A 14,285-nucleotide genomic window follows, 5' to 3' on the forward strand; every position below is an offset into this window, starting at 1 on the left:
GAAAGATCCATCTCATGTACTTTGGGTATGTTATTAGGAGAGACCAGTCCCTGGAGAAGGACATGCTTGGTAAAGTGGAGGGGCAGTGAAAAGGAGGAAGACCTTGATAAAATGGATTGACACAGTGGATGCAACAATGGGCTCAAACATAAGAACAATTGTGAAGATTGTGGAAGTGTTTTGTTCTGTTGTACATGGGGTACAACATGTTGTACAGGGAGTTAGAACAGCTTCAATGATACCTAATGATTCTGTTTCAAAGCTGGAATAGGAATCTATATTTTGAAAACTGGTGTTCTCAAATGCTAGTATTTCATCAATATCTCCTTAAATAGATAGTGCTCTCTGGTATTTGTGTTGTATGCTGACTTCTGTTCTTTTTCACACGATGGTCTTTCATACATATTAGATGATATTAGCACTCATTACCATGGATAATTATGGTTGCTGACTCCGTTACAGTCTGGCTACCTTAGTCATTTGGTAACAAGTAAATAATTCAAAGCTTTTAGTTCTGTGAGACTTTCTGTGGCCAGAACACGAGCCATTCAATTAAAGCTAATTTCATTTACACAATAATTATTTCTATAATGCATTGAAAATATTATTTTCTCACTATTATTAGTCTAATATTTTCAGTAAAATTTAGAACAGGTGGTGTCATCAATATTTTGAATGGCTATAAGTTCAACAGTATTTAACTATTTGGATCTTAATTAGGTCCAGATTGACTGACTACTGACATAGAAAGAATTTAATGAAATGTTTATAGTAAAGTCTAGGTCCTTTTGTTTACTAAAGATGAAGTGGAAGGTAGTACAGATATTTTTAATTTAGCACAGATATTTTGAGATTAGTAACATAAAATGAAAAATTCTGTCAGTGTAAGTCAGAAATAAATCCTGTGTCCAGCCTACCTAAATTATACTTGACCCCCCTTTTGTGTGTTAAATTACTTAACAGTAGTTGTGTAAATTGCTTACTCAAAAATTTTGACTCTCTAGTACTACAGAATTAGGATTTCATCTGGACTCAGTAATTCTGAGATTCAAGCCAGTCAACAGATATTGACTGAGCAAAACTCTTTGGGAAGACTCATTGGAGTCTTGGAGGTGCTCTTTGCTATTAAGATTTCTTTGAAAAATAACTGGGCCTTCTGCCTGAAAAAGTAGCATTAGAAGATGAGGGGTTTCTGTTTTACTTCTGGAATTGCTATTGATTTGCTAATGTATAACCTTGGGCAAGTTGTGCAGCTTGTTAATTTTGAAACTGAGAGAAAAAAAATTTTTAATTAAGGTCTTAGAGATCACAATTATGTGAATATAAAATAGCATTAGTCATAGATCACTTTCCTGTTATTTCTGTGGGCTGTATCTTATGTTGATGGGCTGTGGGTAGAAAACAGGTTGGATGGTAGGGTTTTCTCTCAAATATGCAGGTACAAAGGAGCCCTGGTGGGATGGTGGTTAAAACACTCTGGCTGTTAAACAACAGCATTAAAACTGGTTCAAATCCACCAGCTGCTCCAAGGGAGGAAAGTGTAGCAGTTCTACTTCCGCGAAGAATTATGGCCTTTGAACCATTATTTGGATCATTCTACTCTAAGTTGGAATTCCCTCAGTGGCAGTGGCATGTAATTAATTGTAAGCTCCAAATTTAGCTAGATAATATATGAACTAAAAGAAGTAGAAATACTGATAATATTAAAATCATCCTTATATCATTAAAGATGTTTTTGTTACTCACAATTGGAAAGAGAAAAGTGAGAAAACTGGACCATTGCAAACTTTAAAGTATTTAACAACTGTGCCCTCATTTCTTCTGTTCAGGTACTGTGTTAGACAGGGTTCTCTAGAGATAAAACCAAATTCCTGATAATATATTTATTTATAAAGATAATTAGATATATAACGAGAAATGAACTGTTAAATCTAAACAGTTAAATTAGAAAGCACTATAAATGGCTTAGTGCAACTCACGTCCGTGAGAGAAAGTTGAGAGACTAGCAGTCCTTCAAGTCTCTATCTGATGCCAGATCTTCCTCTTTTTGTAGAGAGAGCTAGGCTATGTCAGCACAGCAGACAATCACAAGGCAGGTCACCAATCGCCAGTCCCCAGCTCCAGAGAAGTCTTAAATGGACCTCAACTTACAGCAATACAGTCCACAGGCTAGGTGTCCCACAGGCAGTGTAGCCTTTAAATTGAGGCACAGAACAAGCAAGGCAGCCGCACACTGGTCTGATGATCACAGAGTGAGAGACAAGAAAGGCAAGGCTCACCAAGCCATCCATCTCTCCGCCCCTCAGTCAATCCCACCTGCGTTTATCAGCCAGGCTGGCACAATAAACGATCTCAGGTACTTTCGTACTTCATATTTGTTTGATACTTCTGCCTGGATTTTTTGTGTTCTATTTCATCGTTCATACCTTGTGCTAGGTGCCATGAAGTTGATTCCAGCTCAGTGACTATATGTACAACAGAACGAAACGCTGTTTGTTCCTGCTCCATCCTCACAATATTTCTTTTTTATGCCCATTGTTGCAACCATTATGGCAATCTAGTTCATTGACAATCTTCCACTCTTTCGCTACCCATTAGGGTGATAATTAGGCCTTAAGTTATTTTCTATTTCCCTCACTTCATCTACTAGACTTTTAGAAAAACATCAACTTATTCAGTAAACGTTTGATATTTCTGCCCAGGGCATATGCACTGCAAACGGAATTCTTGACAAAGAGGTGGGGGAAAGGGAAACAATCCTTCCTTCAGGATAGTTTGTTTTATTTTTAAATCTAGCAATAAGAAATATCATACTTTAGCATAATGAGACCAACAACATAGAATTTACAAAAACATGCCAAGACTAATAACCTTTACTGTCTAACAGCTTTGGGGGACACCTGTGTCTCCAAGACACTTAGAGGAAGTCTACCAAGTTGAGACTATTTTCATAATAATACAAATGTGTTATTTGCATCTCATTCTCTGAGAAGTGAAGTTTTCTAGTGGTGCCATGCCATGACATCATCGTCCTGTGATGACTAATGGAATGTGAGCTTGTCATTCTTATGCTTAAAGCTTTTATCGTTTTTTAATTTATAACAAGACCAATGGCAATAAACACAACCCACATGATTTTTAAAATTGTAAAGGAGCCCTCAGTCAAAATGTTTGAGTCTTTGGCCTAGTGGCACTGTCCTGGTGGCACTGTTGGGAAGCATTGGATTGCTAATCCTAAAGTTAAGAGATCAAACTCAATAGCCAATCCAAAGGAGAAAGATGAGGCTATCTGTCTAGCAGGGGTCCTCAAACTTTTTAAACAGGGGGCCAGTTCACTGTCCCTCAGACCGTTGGAGGGCCAGACTATAGTTTTTAAAAAAACTATGAACAAATTTCTATGCACACTGGATGAGTTGGCTGCTGAGCAGGACAGGCAGCGGCGGCAAAAACACCCAGCGGGCCGGATGTTGCCCGTGGGCTGTAGTTTGAGGACCCCGGGTCTACAGCATCAGAAACCCTACATGGGGTTGCAATGATTTAGAATTGGATACATGGCAATGGGTTTGGTTTAGGTTTGCTCCACTGTGAAGTTTCTTTTGTTGGCCATATTGAAAGGCACTATCATTGTCTAACCTTCTGACTCAGCCTAATGAATATTGGACGTATGACATTATTTTCAGTTGATAGCCATATTACTTGCATACTTTGGTGTTTTAAGGAGCACGAGGTTGAGTGGTTTGTCACAGTTTCAACTATCCCACTTCCTTTGTGGTCACAAACCGCTTGAGCTTCCTTGTCCTTCCTCATGAAAACAAAGCTTATAATGCCACACACCCCCCCCTGAGAATCAAGAATGTTTATGAAGTACTTATAAAAGCTTAACCAAACCCACTACCATCGAGTTCATTTTGACTTAAGTGACCCTATAAATATATAAAAGTGGTAGATTGGATTCAGTTCTATTTTCCTTTATTCAAAAATGTGTGTTGCGGGGAGATGGCAACTGGCAATACTTTGGTTCCTTGAACACCTCCCCTCATTTGATACTACTGTAAAATGATAGAAACTTTTATTAAACAAACAAATCTCAAAACATGAAGCCATGCTCAGCATATCTGACTAGGTCTACACACTTCTGATGGCAATGTTTCCCTCTCTTTAACCCCTCCCCACATAATTCTGCAGTCTTCCATTTCTACCAAGTCAAACTGGCAGCTTTGACCTCTTTGAGGGCCTCAAATTGTGTTCCTCTTAGATATTTTGGGAACAAAAAAGTCTGATGGGATCAAAGCTGTATGATCCTGGGATAAGATTTTCCAAGGAAATTCTCATAGACAGCCCTTGCTCCCCTTGAACAGAGAGCGTGTACATTGTCATGATGGGGGAAAATGCCCTTTGCCTCACTTTCCTAGACTTTTTTTTCCTCACCGATCAGTTTTCAATTTTCTTAAAACCTTTCCTGATAAGCCCCCATGATCGTCATGTGTTCTTTGAGAAAATCTATCAAGATTACCTTTTGACATCCCCCCAAATGGTCAGTTGAACCTTTTGTGCTGACCTCTTTGCCTTGAATTTAACTGGCCCAGTAGATCCCCTCAGTATCCATGTTTTCATTGTAGTTTGTTTTTGAAAAGCACCCTAACGAGACTATTACTGTATTGCTGAGGAGAATATAAATAAATTACTTAGAGAACTTGTCTGGAGCCATCAATTGATTGCAGAGACACATTTAAGCACTTCCTTTGTAATAAGTCTGTGTGTATTTGAACTGGAACCCAAGTAGCACTTTTACTTACCCTGTATTTCCTGTTGTTGTTGATGTTCTGTTCTATTGTCATCTGTTAGGGTTGTAGTGTTTTACAATTCTATTTCAAAGTTTATTTTCCCAGTTCTATCATTACTGAGAAGAGCCCTAGTGGCGTAGTGGTTACGCATTGGGCTGTTAACTGCAAAGTCAGGAGTTCAAAACCACCAGTTGCTCCACAGGAGAAAGGTGGGGCTTTCTAGGCTAATAGAGAGGTACAGTCAATTTGGTTTGGTATCTAATAACAGCATATCATAATATATGAAGCAAAACTGATAGAAATGAAGGGAGAAAAGGACAATTCAACAACAGTTGGGAAATGTACCTCACTTTCAATAATGATAAACCCAACTCAATGCCCTCAAGTCGATTCTTACTCACAGTGACCCTACACGACAGGGTAGAACTGCCCCCTGTGGGTTTCTGAAGCTGTCACTCTTAAAGGGGCAGAGTCTCATCTTTCTCCTGTGGAGCAGCTGGTGGTTTCAAACTGCTGACCTTGCAACCAATTAGCCCAACTCACTGTGCCACTTAGGGCTCCTCGTTATTATGTACATATATGTTCATAATTGTATTTTCCTAATGGATTTACCTTATCATTCATTATATGTTCCTCTTTATCTCTAGTAACTTTATTTTGGTTTAAAAGTCTATATAATCTGATAATAGTGTAGCCACTCCAGCTTTGTTGTGGTGGATATATATTTATTTATTTATATTGCCAATAGGCAGCATATAGTTGTATCTCTTTTATAACCCAGTCTGATACTCTTTCTTTTGGTTGGATTGCTTTAACTTTCACATTTGACATTACTATTGATATGTACCACTATTTACCCTGTCTTCTGCATGTCTCTTGTCTTTTTGCTACTTTGTTCCTCCTTTACTGCTTTCTTCTGCATTAAGTGAATATTTTCTAATTTAGTATTTAAATTTTAAATAATTTTCATGATATTTATATGTATGTGAGAAAAGGTAACATTTTAGATAAGATTTCAAGACATAAATGCACAGTAATTAAATGATTGCAAGATTTGAAGGAATGATAGTGAGATCTGGTATGATGTAGCAACAGGAGTCAAATATGAGAAGCGAGTAGGGTTTGTTGGGTTTTGAAGAATAGGGAAGAGTCTTCAGTAGGCACAGGAGGTCTGAAGGGAGACACGCTTCCTGTGTAGAGACTCTTTCTTGCCCCAACAAAGTGTTAGGGCCTAGAGAAAATTAGAATTCCTAGATGTGTAAAGCTTAATGATAAGGGAAAATACAATTAGAAAGATTGTGTTGGTACTTGAATGTAAAATCAAGAACTTTAAAACAAAATTATTTTGTTGTTCATGTTGATACACACAGCAGAACACACCAGTTCAACAATTTCTACATATACAATTCACTGACATATACAATTACATTCTTCAAGTTGTACAATCATGTAGAGGGACCAGCCTCCACAACCGAATGGGTCCTAAAGTGCAGTTCTGTAATTGAGGGGTAAATTAAAGAGACATCAGACGAGACATGCAAGTGCTCACCTCTCCCATGTCAACCCGAACCAGGTTGAAAGGTGAATGTATTCTCTCACAAGTTTATATAGTCTCGGCCATGTAAGCCAAGTCATACACATACATAACAGGAAGGGATTGTATTAGGCATACATGTAATAGGAAGGGGAGGTACTACAGGCATACATGTGACAGAAAGGTACATATGTAACAAGATGGGCAGGTACTAGAGTTAAGGTGGCGGCCTAACCTTGGTTATCTCAGCTGGTTTGACCTTAAACTGTCCCTGAGCTCTTCTCCAGGGGAACAGTCTATGATTCATATCAGAAGGGGTGGGCTGTACTTAGGGGTCTATGATCTGATTGCTTTTGCTGGCAGATGGCATTCAAGCAATTAACCTTCAAGTATTTTTAGTAGTAACCATGTGCTTGCAAGAAGCACCTTAAAAAATGGCATTGTTATGGCCGTACATTGTAGGGAATAACTTTTACTTAGGAGAATGTGACTGAGAATCATCTCCAGCTCATGAGTGGGAAGGCCTCCCAGACTCCTTAAAATATGAACATAGAGACTTTGTCTGCATGCATTCTCTTCTGGTTCTCTGTTTCCCATACAAATATTCTCATTTTCTTTTACCAAATTGTACCTCCACTTCCAGCATCATCTCAATGTTTCTTGAGTTTTTTATTGAAACTTTTTAAATCAAGAACTTCTGACTTTTTTGTGGTTAGTGGGAAACCAGTAAAACGTCTGCGCAAGCAAATGTAAACATTTATAACAAGACTCTAGTGCCAGTATGTGGAGGGTGAGTTGGAAACCGTACAATCCAAGCGAAATTTTTTCTCATTTTAATTGTCCTTTACTTTCATGAAAAGAGCCCTGGTGGCGTGCAAGGTCAGCAGTTCAAAACTACCAGCCACTCCATAGGCAAAAGACGAGACTTTACACTCCTCTAGAGTATTACAAACTCGGAAACCCACAGGTTCTATCCTGTCCTTCTAGGGCTTCGCTGTGAGTCGGGATCAACTCTGGGAGTGAGTTTGGTTTGGCTTTTGATTCTTTTCACAAAGGTCTATGAGTTGTGTTTCAAACTAAACATTTTTAAAGAGAACATTAATAACTCCAGATAAGCTTGCCCATAAAACATTGGCATTAATCACTGCCATATAAATGCTTGGATAATTTATAGATACCTGAAGTAAGTGTTCAGTAGTTTGAGCTTGGGTGAAGCCAAATTAACTAGCTTAGATTCTGGTTTTACCACTCACTAGGTAAAGTTGGACAAATTTCTTAACCTTTCTAAGCCTCACTCCATAACTGGAGTGGGTAGCCAGTACAATCACTCTTTCTCTTGTGAGCATTAAATAGGATAATGCATGTAAAACTGTTAGCACGCTGCTTGGCAAATAAATAATAAATGCCAGGTGAATAATTTTGTCACTGTTCATTGTTGAAGTTGTGATTATTATCACCATCCTTATTCAATCTTCTATATTGTTTCCATGGAAAGTGCATTCTGAGTTTTGATCTTATGCTCTAGAAACATTTTTCCTATCTGGTCCAGAAAAGAACCTCTTCTTCATTGACCAAGCTTAAGCACCTTCTGAATAACGCTAAATCCACCCTTGCCCTGTTTCAGGGTCTTGCCTTGTCAACTAGAGCTGGCAAAAGACCAGAAAAGGCATCATTTGCTGCTTGTTGGGGGTGGGCATGGTAAGCTTTGTTTTTCTAGGGGACATTTAGTATTAGGGGTTTACTCTGTTTTATGCTGTTTATCTTATTAAGCTTTAAACTGGTGTTTTTAACTCAGAAATTTAGACTTATCTTTACTTTTGTCAGGTTCAAGCCATTTTTTCCATTCCAAACCTTGCAAGGATTCGAAGAGGATGAAGACGAACATATCCACATACAGCAATGGGCACTGACTGAAGGCCGCCTCAAAGTTTCATTGATTGAATGCAGCAGGTATATTCTGTTTTGTGATTACTATGTTCTGAGAAAGTACCTCGTACAATGTACCTAAGCAGTGTTTGTATTTATTTACCTTTTGTGTTCATGTATATTGTATTATCTGTTCATTGTGTAATCATAAGTTTAAGTTTATAAAAGGAGCACTTTTTAACCTGGCCATGTTTTAAAAAAAATATTCTAATATGGGAGAAAAATAATTTATCCTATAATCGTTCTCCCAACTTTTAGATGGGTGATTCTCAATTGCCATCTCTCCCTATTGGAGAGCTGTATAATCGATTTAGGAATTGTTTACTATAATTAGAAATACTCTGGGAAGTCAGAACTAGACTTGGAAACAACCTCTTTGCTCTGTAACAATTTAAAGCATAAGGATTTAGGGCTTCAAATATGGGGACTTGTAAAAGTTTATGGAAAATTTTAATTATCTTTTGGTTACATTTTTTTCCACGAGTTTTTTTAAGGACACCCTCCCCACCCCCTCTTGCAATCTTATTACCCAGCCTCCTTACTTAGCTGGTGCCACAGTCCAAACTGATCATCTATCACTTAAACTACGTAAATCCCTAACCTATTTAATTACATCTTAAAACTCTGGTTCCCTCAAATTAACAACAGAAATTATCTTTTCAAAATGAAAATCTAATTGTCACGCTTCTACTTAAATGCCCTGATTGGCTTCTAGTGCTCTTAGCTGTAGATTGAAATCCTCTCTTAGCAGGGCCTGCCAAGAATTTCTTACCTCTACTTGCTTTCTCCCCTTCTTCTGCCCATTCCTTCACTCGAAGTGCTTTAGCTTATTGGTCTTCCTTAGGGAACTACTTAACTCTGTCTTGTAGGACAAAAGTAACCATACATTATTTGAAAATGAATGGACTTACTTGTCAATTAAAAGTATATATGAATTTCACATAACATTCATGTGTCATTAAATAGTTTAACTTTTTTCAGTCTTTTAAAACATGTTAAAACCATTGATAGATCTCAGGTCTTTATAAAAATAAGACTGCAAACAGGAGTTGGCCCTAGGATTAAAATAAGGCAGAGAAGCCCTAAATATGTGGGGGGAAAAGTAAACATTGTGTTAACTTTTCCAGAAGGAAGGTCCTACCCATTTTCTGCTTTTTCTTTCAGTGAATTTTCTTGATACATAAACATCAGAGTTATACCATTGGATTGTCCTTTTTTAAGAAACAGTCATAGCACCTTCTACGTATTTGAAGAGCAGCCTTGGATAAAATGTATTGACTATTCTTTTGTAATCCCTAGCTTACGTACTCACCCACCTATCCCCAAACCTGCAAATAACTGCTTGAAAAATAGGTTTGGCATTGATTCCATCATTCAACAGATATTTGTTGTATAGTGTGTACTGAATATTTCAAAAACTAGTCTTCTTGCTTTAGTGTTGCTTTTGTGATTATGAATTGATTGTATTTCTCTTAGCTTATAGCTATTTAATCATTTCATTAACTATTGTGTCCCTTTGTTCACCAGTACTTGGCTTTATCTGAGATACAACACACTTTAAGGAACCAAAGACTTAATAAAGGCATTGAGAAAGTGTTCTTATTAGTTGCTGTGAGTTGGCACCAACTCCTGGGAATATTGTGTATAACAGAAGGAAACGTTGCTGGTCCTGGGATGGAGGAGTCCATGGTTGAAGCTGTTGTTAGACTTCACTGAGCATTCCCAGCACTCTTGTCTGTTGGTTGGTTCACCAACCATAATGTCCTTTTGCAACAATCAGTCCTCCTAATCATGTATCCAGAGGCAGCAAGTTGAAGTCTCCCCATCCTTAGGAACATTCTGGTTGAATTTCTTTTAAGATTGATTTGTTTTTTCCTCCAGCGGTCTGTTGTGTATTCAATCTTCTTCGCCAATACCAGTTTAAACGCATCAATTCTTTTGTCGTCTTCTTTCATTATCTAACTTCCTCATGCACAGAAGGCAATTAAAAAGACTGTGGTTTGGGTCAAATGCACCTTAGTTATCAAGTGATATCTTTGCTTTTTAAAACTGTAAAGAGATCTTTGCATCAGATTTGCCCAGTGCAGTATTCCACTTGATTTCTTGACTGGCTGCTTCCATGGATATTGATGCATAGTCACATTTTCTCCTACTTGACCAAGACCTGTTTAATAATTTCCAAATTTGTTCTGCTTAGATTAATTTATGCCTATTATTTCCATCCATGTTTATTTGTAAGTTTGAGAAATTTACCTTGAATCCAGTAAAAAAGAATGTAATTTTGTTTCCCTCCAAGTCCATGCACTGGAACATCATATTCATCAGGCAATCTGGGTTTTATATGAGCACTTACCTTTTCATTTTTTCAACCCTTGTTTTTAGATAATAAAATGGTTCTGGATGAGTACCTTTTCTTTTTCTTTTGATAGTTTATTTTGAAATAATTTTAGGCCTACAGAAAAGTCTCTGAGGACTTTTATTAAACTTCACTGTTGATAAGGCGCTGAGAATGAATGAGTTTTCTAAATAAGAAAACAAATTAGAAGCATTAATAGAAAAGAGACTTTATTGAAAATGTTAAGAGCTTAACAACTAATGTTTATTCTTGGGAAGGCAGCATGAGAAGAAATAAGGTAAGTTTTTGAGTTAGAAAGCTCTGAGTTCACACTTAACTGTATGCTTTGATAGTTGCATGTCCTTAGGGAAGTTACACATCTGTAATCTGAGACAAAGATGCTACCTTGCTGATAATTGTGACTAACTAGAGGTACAAAAAGCATTGGGCCTTCCATAAATGTAGCTTCATTACTATACAGAAAATTTCATTTTGGCATATTAGAATCATAAAAACTTGAATTTTAAGAGTCTTATGCTATAAAGTTAGGTTCTGATTTTCTGAAATAAAGTTTTGATTCCCTAAGAAATCAATGGGAAGGGTGAGGAGTAAGTTGCTTCTTAGCACTTTGCATTTGTCAAGTGCTAAAAAATGTAATCATGCTAAACAGCTGCATGTTTTTTGAGTTGACTAAAGATGTCTTTAAACTCAATTTTATTTGTACTGTATTGTACTGCTACTAGGAAGCTAAATTATTTTATACTAGTGTTCTAATCATATTGTTGATGTTTTTTAGAAACCTATTCATAGCCTATCCTCTATCTTAAAAAGAAAAAAGAATTTGAAATATTTTATAAGGAAAACAGCCACATATAGATAAGGATAAAATAGATTAAAATCAATTGTATAGAAAAAACAAAATGAATTTTTAGTAGCCAGGGCATCAAAGGAAACCTTATGGATTACCTAACACTTATTTTCTGATAAACTATGCTTGTTTTTCAGGAGAAAAAAGTTCTAGCACTAAATCCAAAAGAGAGATTTGTTCTATAGATCTTTATGTAAAAGACCTTAAATGTTATATTGGATCCATTTTCTTTTAAACATTATACCATTTAAAAATAAAAACAAAACTAAGAACAAAAATGTAAGCCTTAAAAAAAAAAAGGTAAGCCTTATAAAAGTTTGCTTCGCGGGTGTTCTGTACTCTGTAAAAAGCAGTGTAACTGGGATGATAACCTTTACTCGTTATGGAGAGAAGAAATGTTTAGGGTCAGTTGTTCACTGAGTCACACACTGTTCTAAAGCTTATTTTTTCTCAGCTTCTAGGGTGTTGTTTTGGTTTGCCAGGTTCCAAAAATACATCATTAATTTTTTTTTAAGGTTAAATGTAACCCAAATACAGAAAACCATATTAAACAGATGAGCAACTTACCTCTTTATTTTCCAGACAAGCACCCTTATAACTCCTACATATGTCAGAAGATAAAACCTTGGTACCTTCCTCATGCCCTAACCCAAATACCCTCCTGCCCTTGTAACTACTGTCCTGACTTTGTTTACATGTCACTGCCTAACGCATGCATGTATGTGCGTGTGTGTAAGCACCATGGTATATCTTCTCTCATTTCTTATCTTTCAGATCTATTGTTTATTTATAATATTACTCAGAGTAACCTACTGTTAATATTTTGTTACCCGCAAATACTTCAGTATGTATTTCTAAGAATGAGGAGCGTCACTAAGCAACTTGAAGAAAGTAGCAAAGACAACTTATCTATTTGCTTTCTGTCTTCAGTCAGATGCTGTTGGTTTGCTCAGTTTGATCATTTGATCAGTTTCTTCACAGCAGAAGAAAATGTTTTTTAGAAACTTATTTGTTTTTCTCCACAACCAGTAAGCATTCTGGGAGAAAACACTTTAAAAGCAAACAAATGTCCTCATCAAAATCCCATGCTTAGATTTAGTATCCACAGGTGGTTTTTTTTTTTTTTTAATCATTTTATTGGGGGCTCGTACAACTCTTACACAATCCATACATACATCCATTGTGTCATGCACATTTGTACAGATGTTGCCATCTATCTCAAAACATTTTCCTTCTTCTTGAGCCCTTGGTATCAGCTCATTTTTCCCCCTCCCTCCCCGCCTCTCACAAACCCTTGATAATTTATAAAATATTATTATTTTGTCATTGTCTTACACGGTCTGACGTCTCCCCTTCACCCACTTTTCTGTTTATATGTAGATCCCCAGAGGTGATTCTTGCTTGAACCAGTCTTATGATAATTACAAACTAGTGCTAGTATGACTGCAGCGCTTGTTCCAAATTACTGGTCAGCACTTCTACAATATTACCAGATCTCCCTTACTCCCCCATTTACCTACTTACTGTCAGCATGACTCACAGAGTCCTTCCTAGTTGGTCCGAGATGGATTGACATTAGTGGCAGCAACAGTGGGTGCAACAGTGGCTCATGCACAGCAACAGTTGTGAGGATGGCGTAGTATTTTAATCTGTCGCACATAGGGTCGATATGGGTCAGAACCAACTCGATGGATGCCAACTAAACAGTAGGTTTTTTTTAGAAGAGCCCTAGTTGTGTTAAATGCCTGTCTACGAACCAGAAAGTTGGTGGTTCAGTTACTACTACAAAGAAGAAAAGACCTGGCGATCTGCACCTGTGAGATAAAGGCTAGGAAACCCCATGAAGGCAGCTCACACGACAGCATAGTTCTTGACTGCCCTTCATTATCTTGATATTTTAATTTCCCCAGACTGACTCCTATGTGCTTCAGACATAGTCTTTGTAACTCCCATAGTTTTTGTTACTAATACTAGTTGTCTCATTTGGCCAAGGAATTTAACATGTACACACATATATTTCTAGATTACCACTGATCTGCTTTTTTGCCACTATAAATCATTTTCTATTTTCTGGAACTATATTTAAATAGAATCATACAATATGTAATCTGTTGTGCCTGCCTTTGTTACACCATATAATGATTTTAAAATTCTTCCACATGTTGCATGAAAATATTTCAGAAATTCATTCTGTTTTATTGGTGAATACTATACAGTTGGATAGATAAATCACATATTGATTTTTCATTCATCTCTGGCAATTTGGATTGTATTCAGTTTAGACTATTATAAATAGCTCTGTTTTATATATATTTATTTCCAAGTCTTTCAGTGGGCATATGTTTTGTTTTTTTAACCTGAGTGTGTCATATGACAGTATATATGTGATTAATTTTATGACACTAACTGCCAAACAGTTCTCCATAGTGATTGCAGCATTTTACATTTGTAATTGATGTGGAGAAGTAGTTAATTGTTGTGTGATAAAATTCACCATTTTAAAGTATTTGAGTGGTTTGTGTATTCAGAATTTTGCAAACATCACCACCATCTAATTTCAGAGCATTTCATCCCCTTGTAAAGAAAGCCTAGACAGTTGAGCAGCCATTCCCCGTTTCTTCTCCTCCCAGCCTGACAGCTACTGTCTCCTCGCTACCTCTGTGCATTTACTTATTCTGGATAATTCATGTATGTAGAATTATGAAATCTGTGGCCTTTTATGCCTGGCTTCTTTGACTTAGTGTGTTAGACAGGGTTCTCTAGAGAGATAAGACCAAATTGCTGATAATTTAATATATTTATGTAGATATATAACAAGAAATGAACTATTAAATCATA

General features: G+C 36.8%; 1 protein-coding gene across 1 annotated transcript in view; it reads left to right on the top strand.

Moving 5' to 3' along the window:
- PDZD8 (PDZ domain containing 8) overlaps positions 1 to 14,285 on the top strand; it is a 67,296-nt gene that overhangs the window by 11,847 nt on the left and 41,164 nt on the right. The window contains exon 2 of the mRNA XM_004700911.2: positions 8,143 to 8,268. Coding sequence (XP_004700968.1) covers positions 8,143 to 8,268 — 126 coding nt within the window. The remainder of the gene's footprint in view (positions 1 to 8,142; positions 8,269 to 14,285) is intronic.

The sequence above is a fragment of the Echinops telfairi genome, unplaced genomic scaffold (genome assembly GCF_000313985.2).
Source record: "Echinops telfairi isolate 266 unplaced genomic scaffold, ASM31398v2 ScPeMD7_70;HRSCAF=299, whole genome shotgun sequence".
NCBI classification, from domain to species: Eukaryota; Metazoa; Chordata; class Mammalia; order Afrosoricida; family Tenrecidae; genus Echinops; species Echinops telfairi.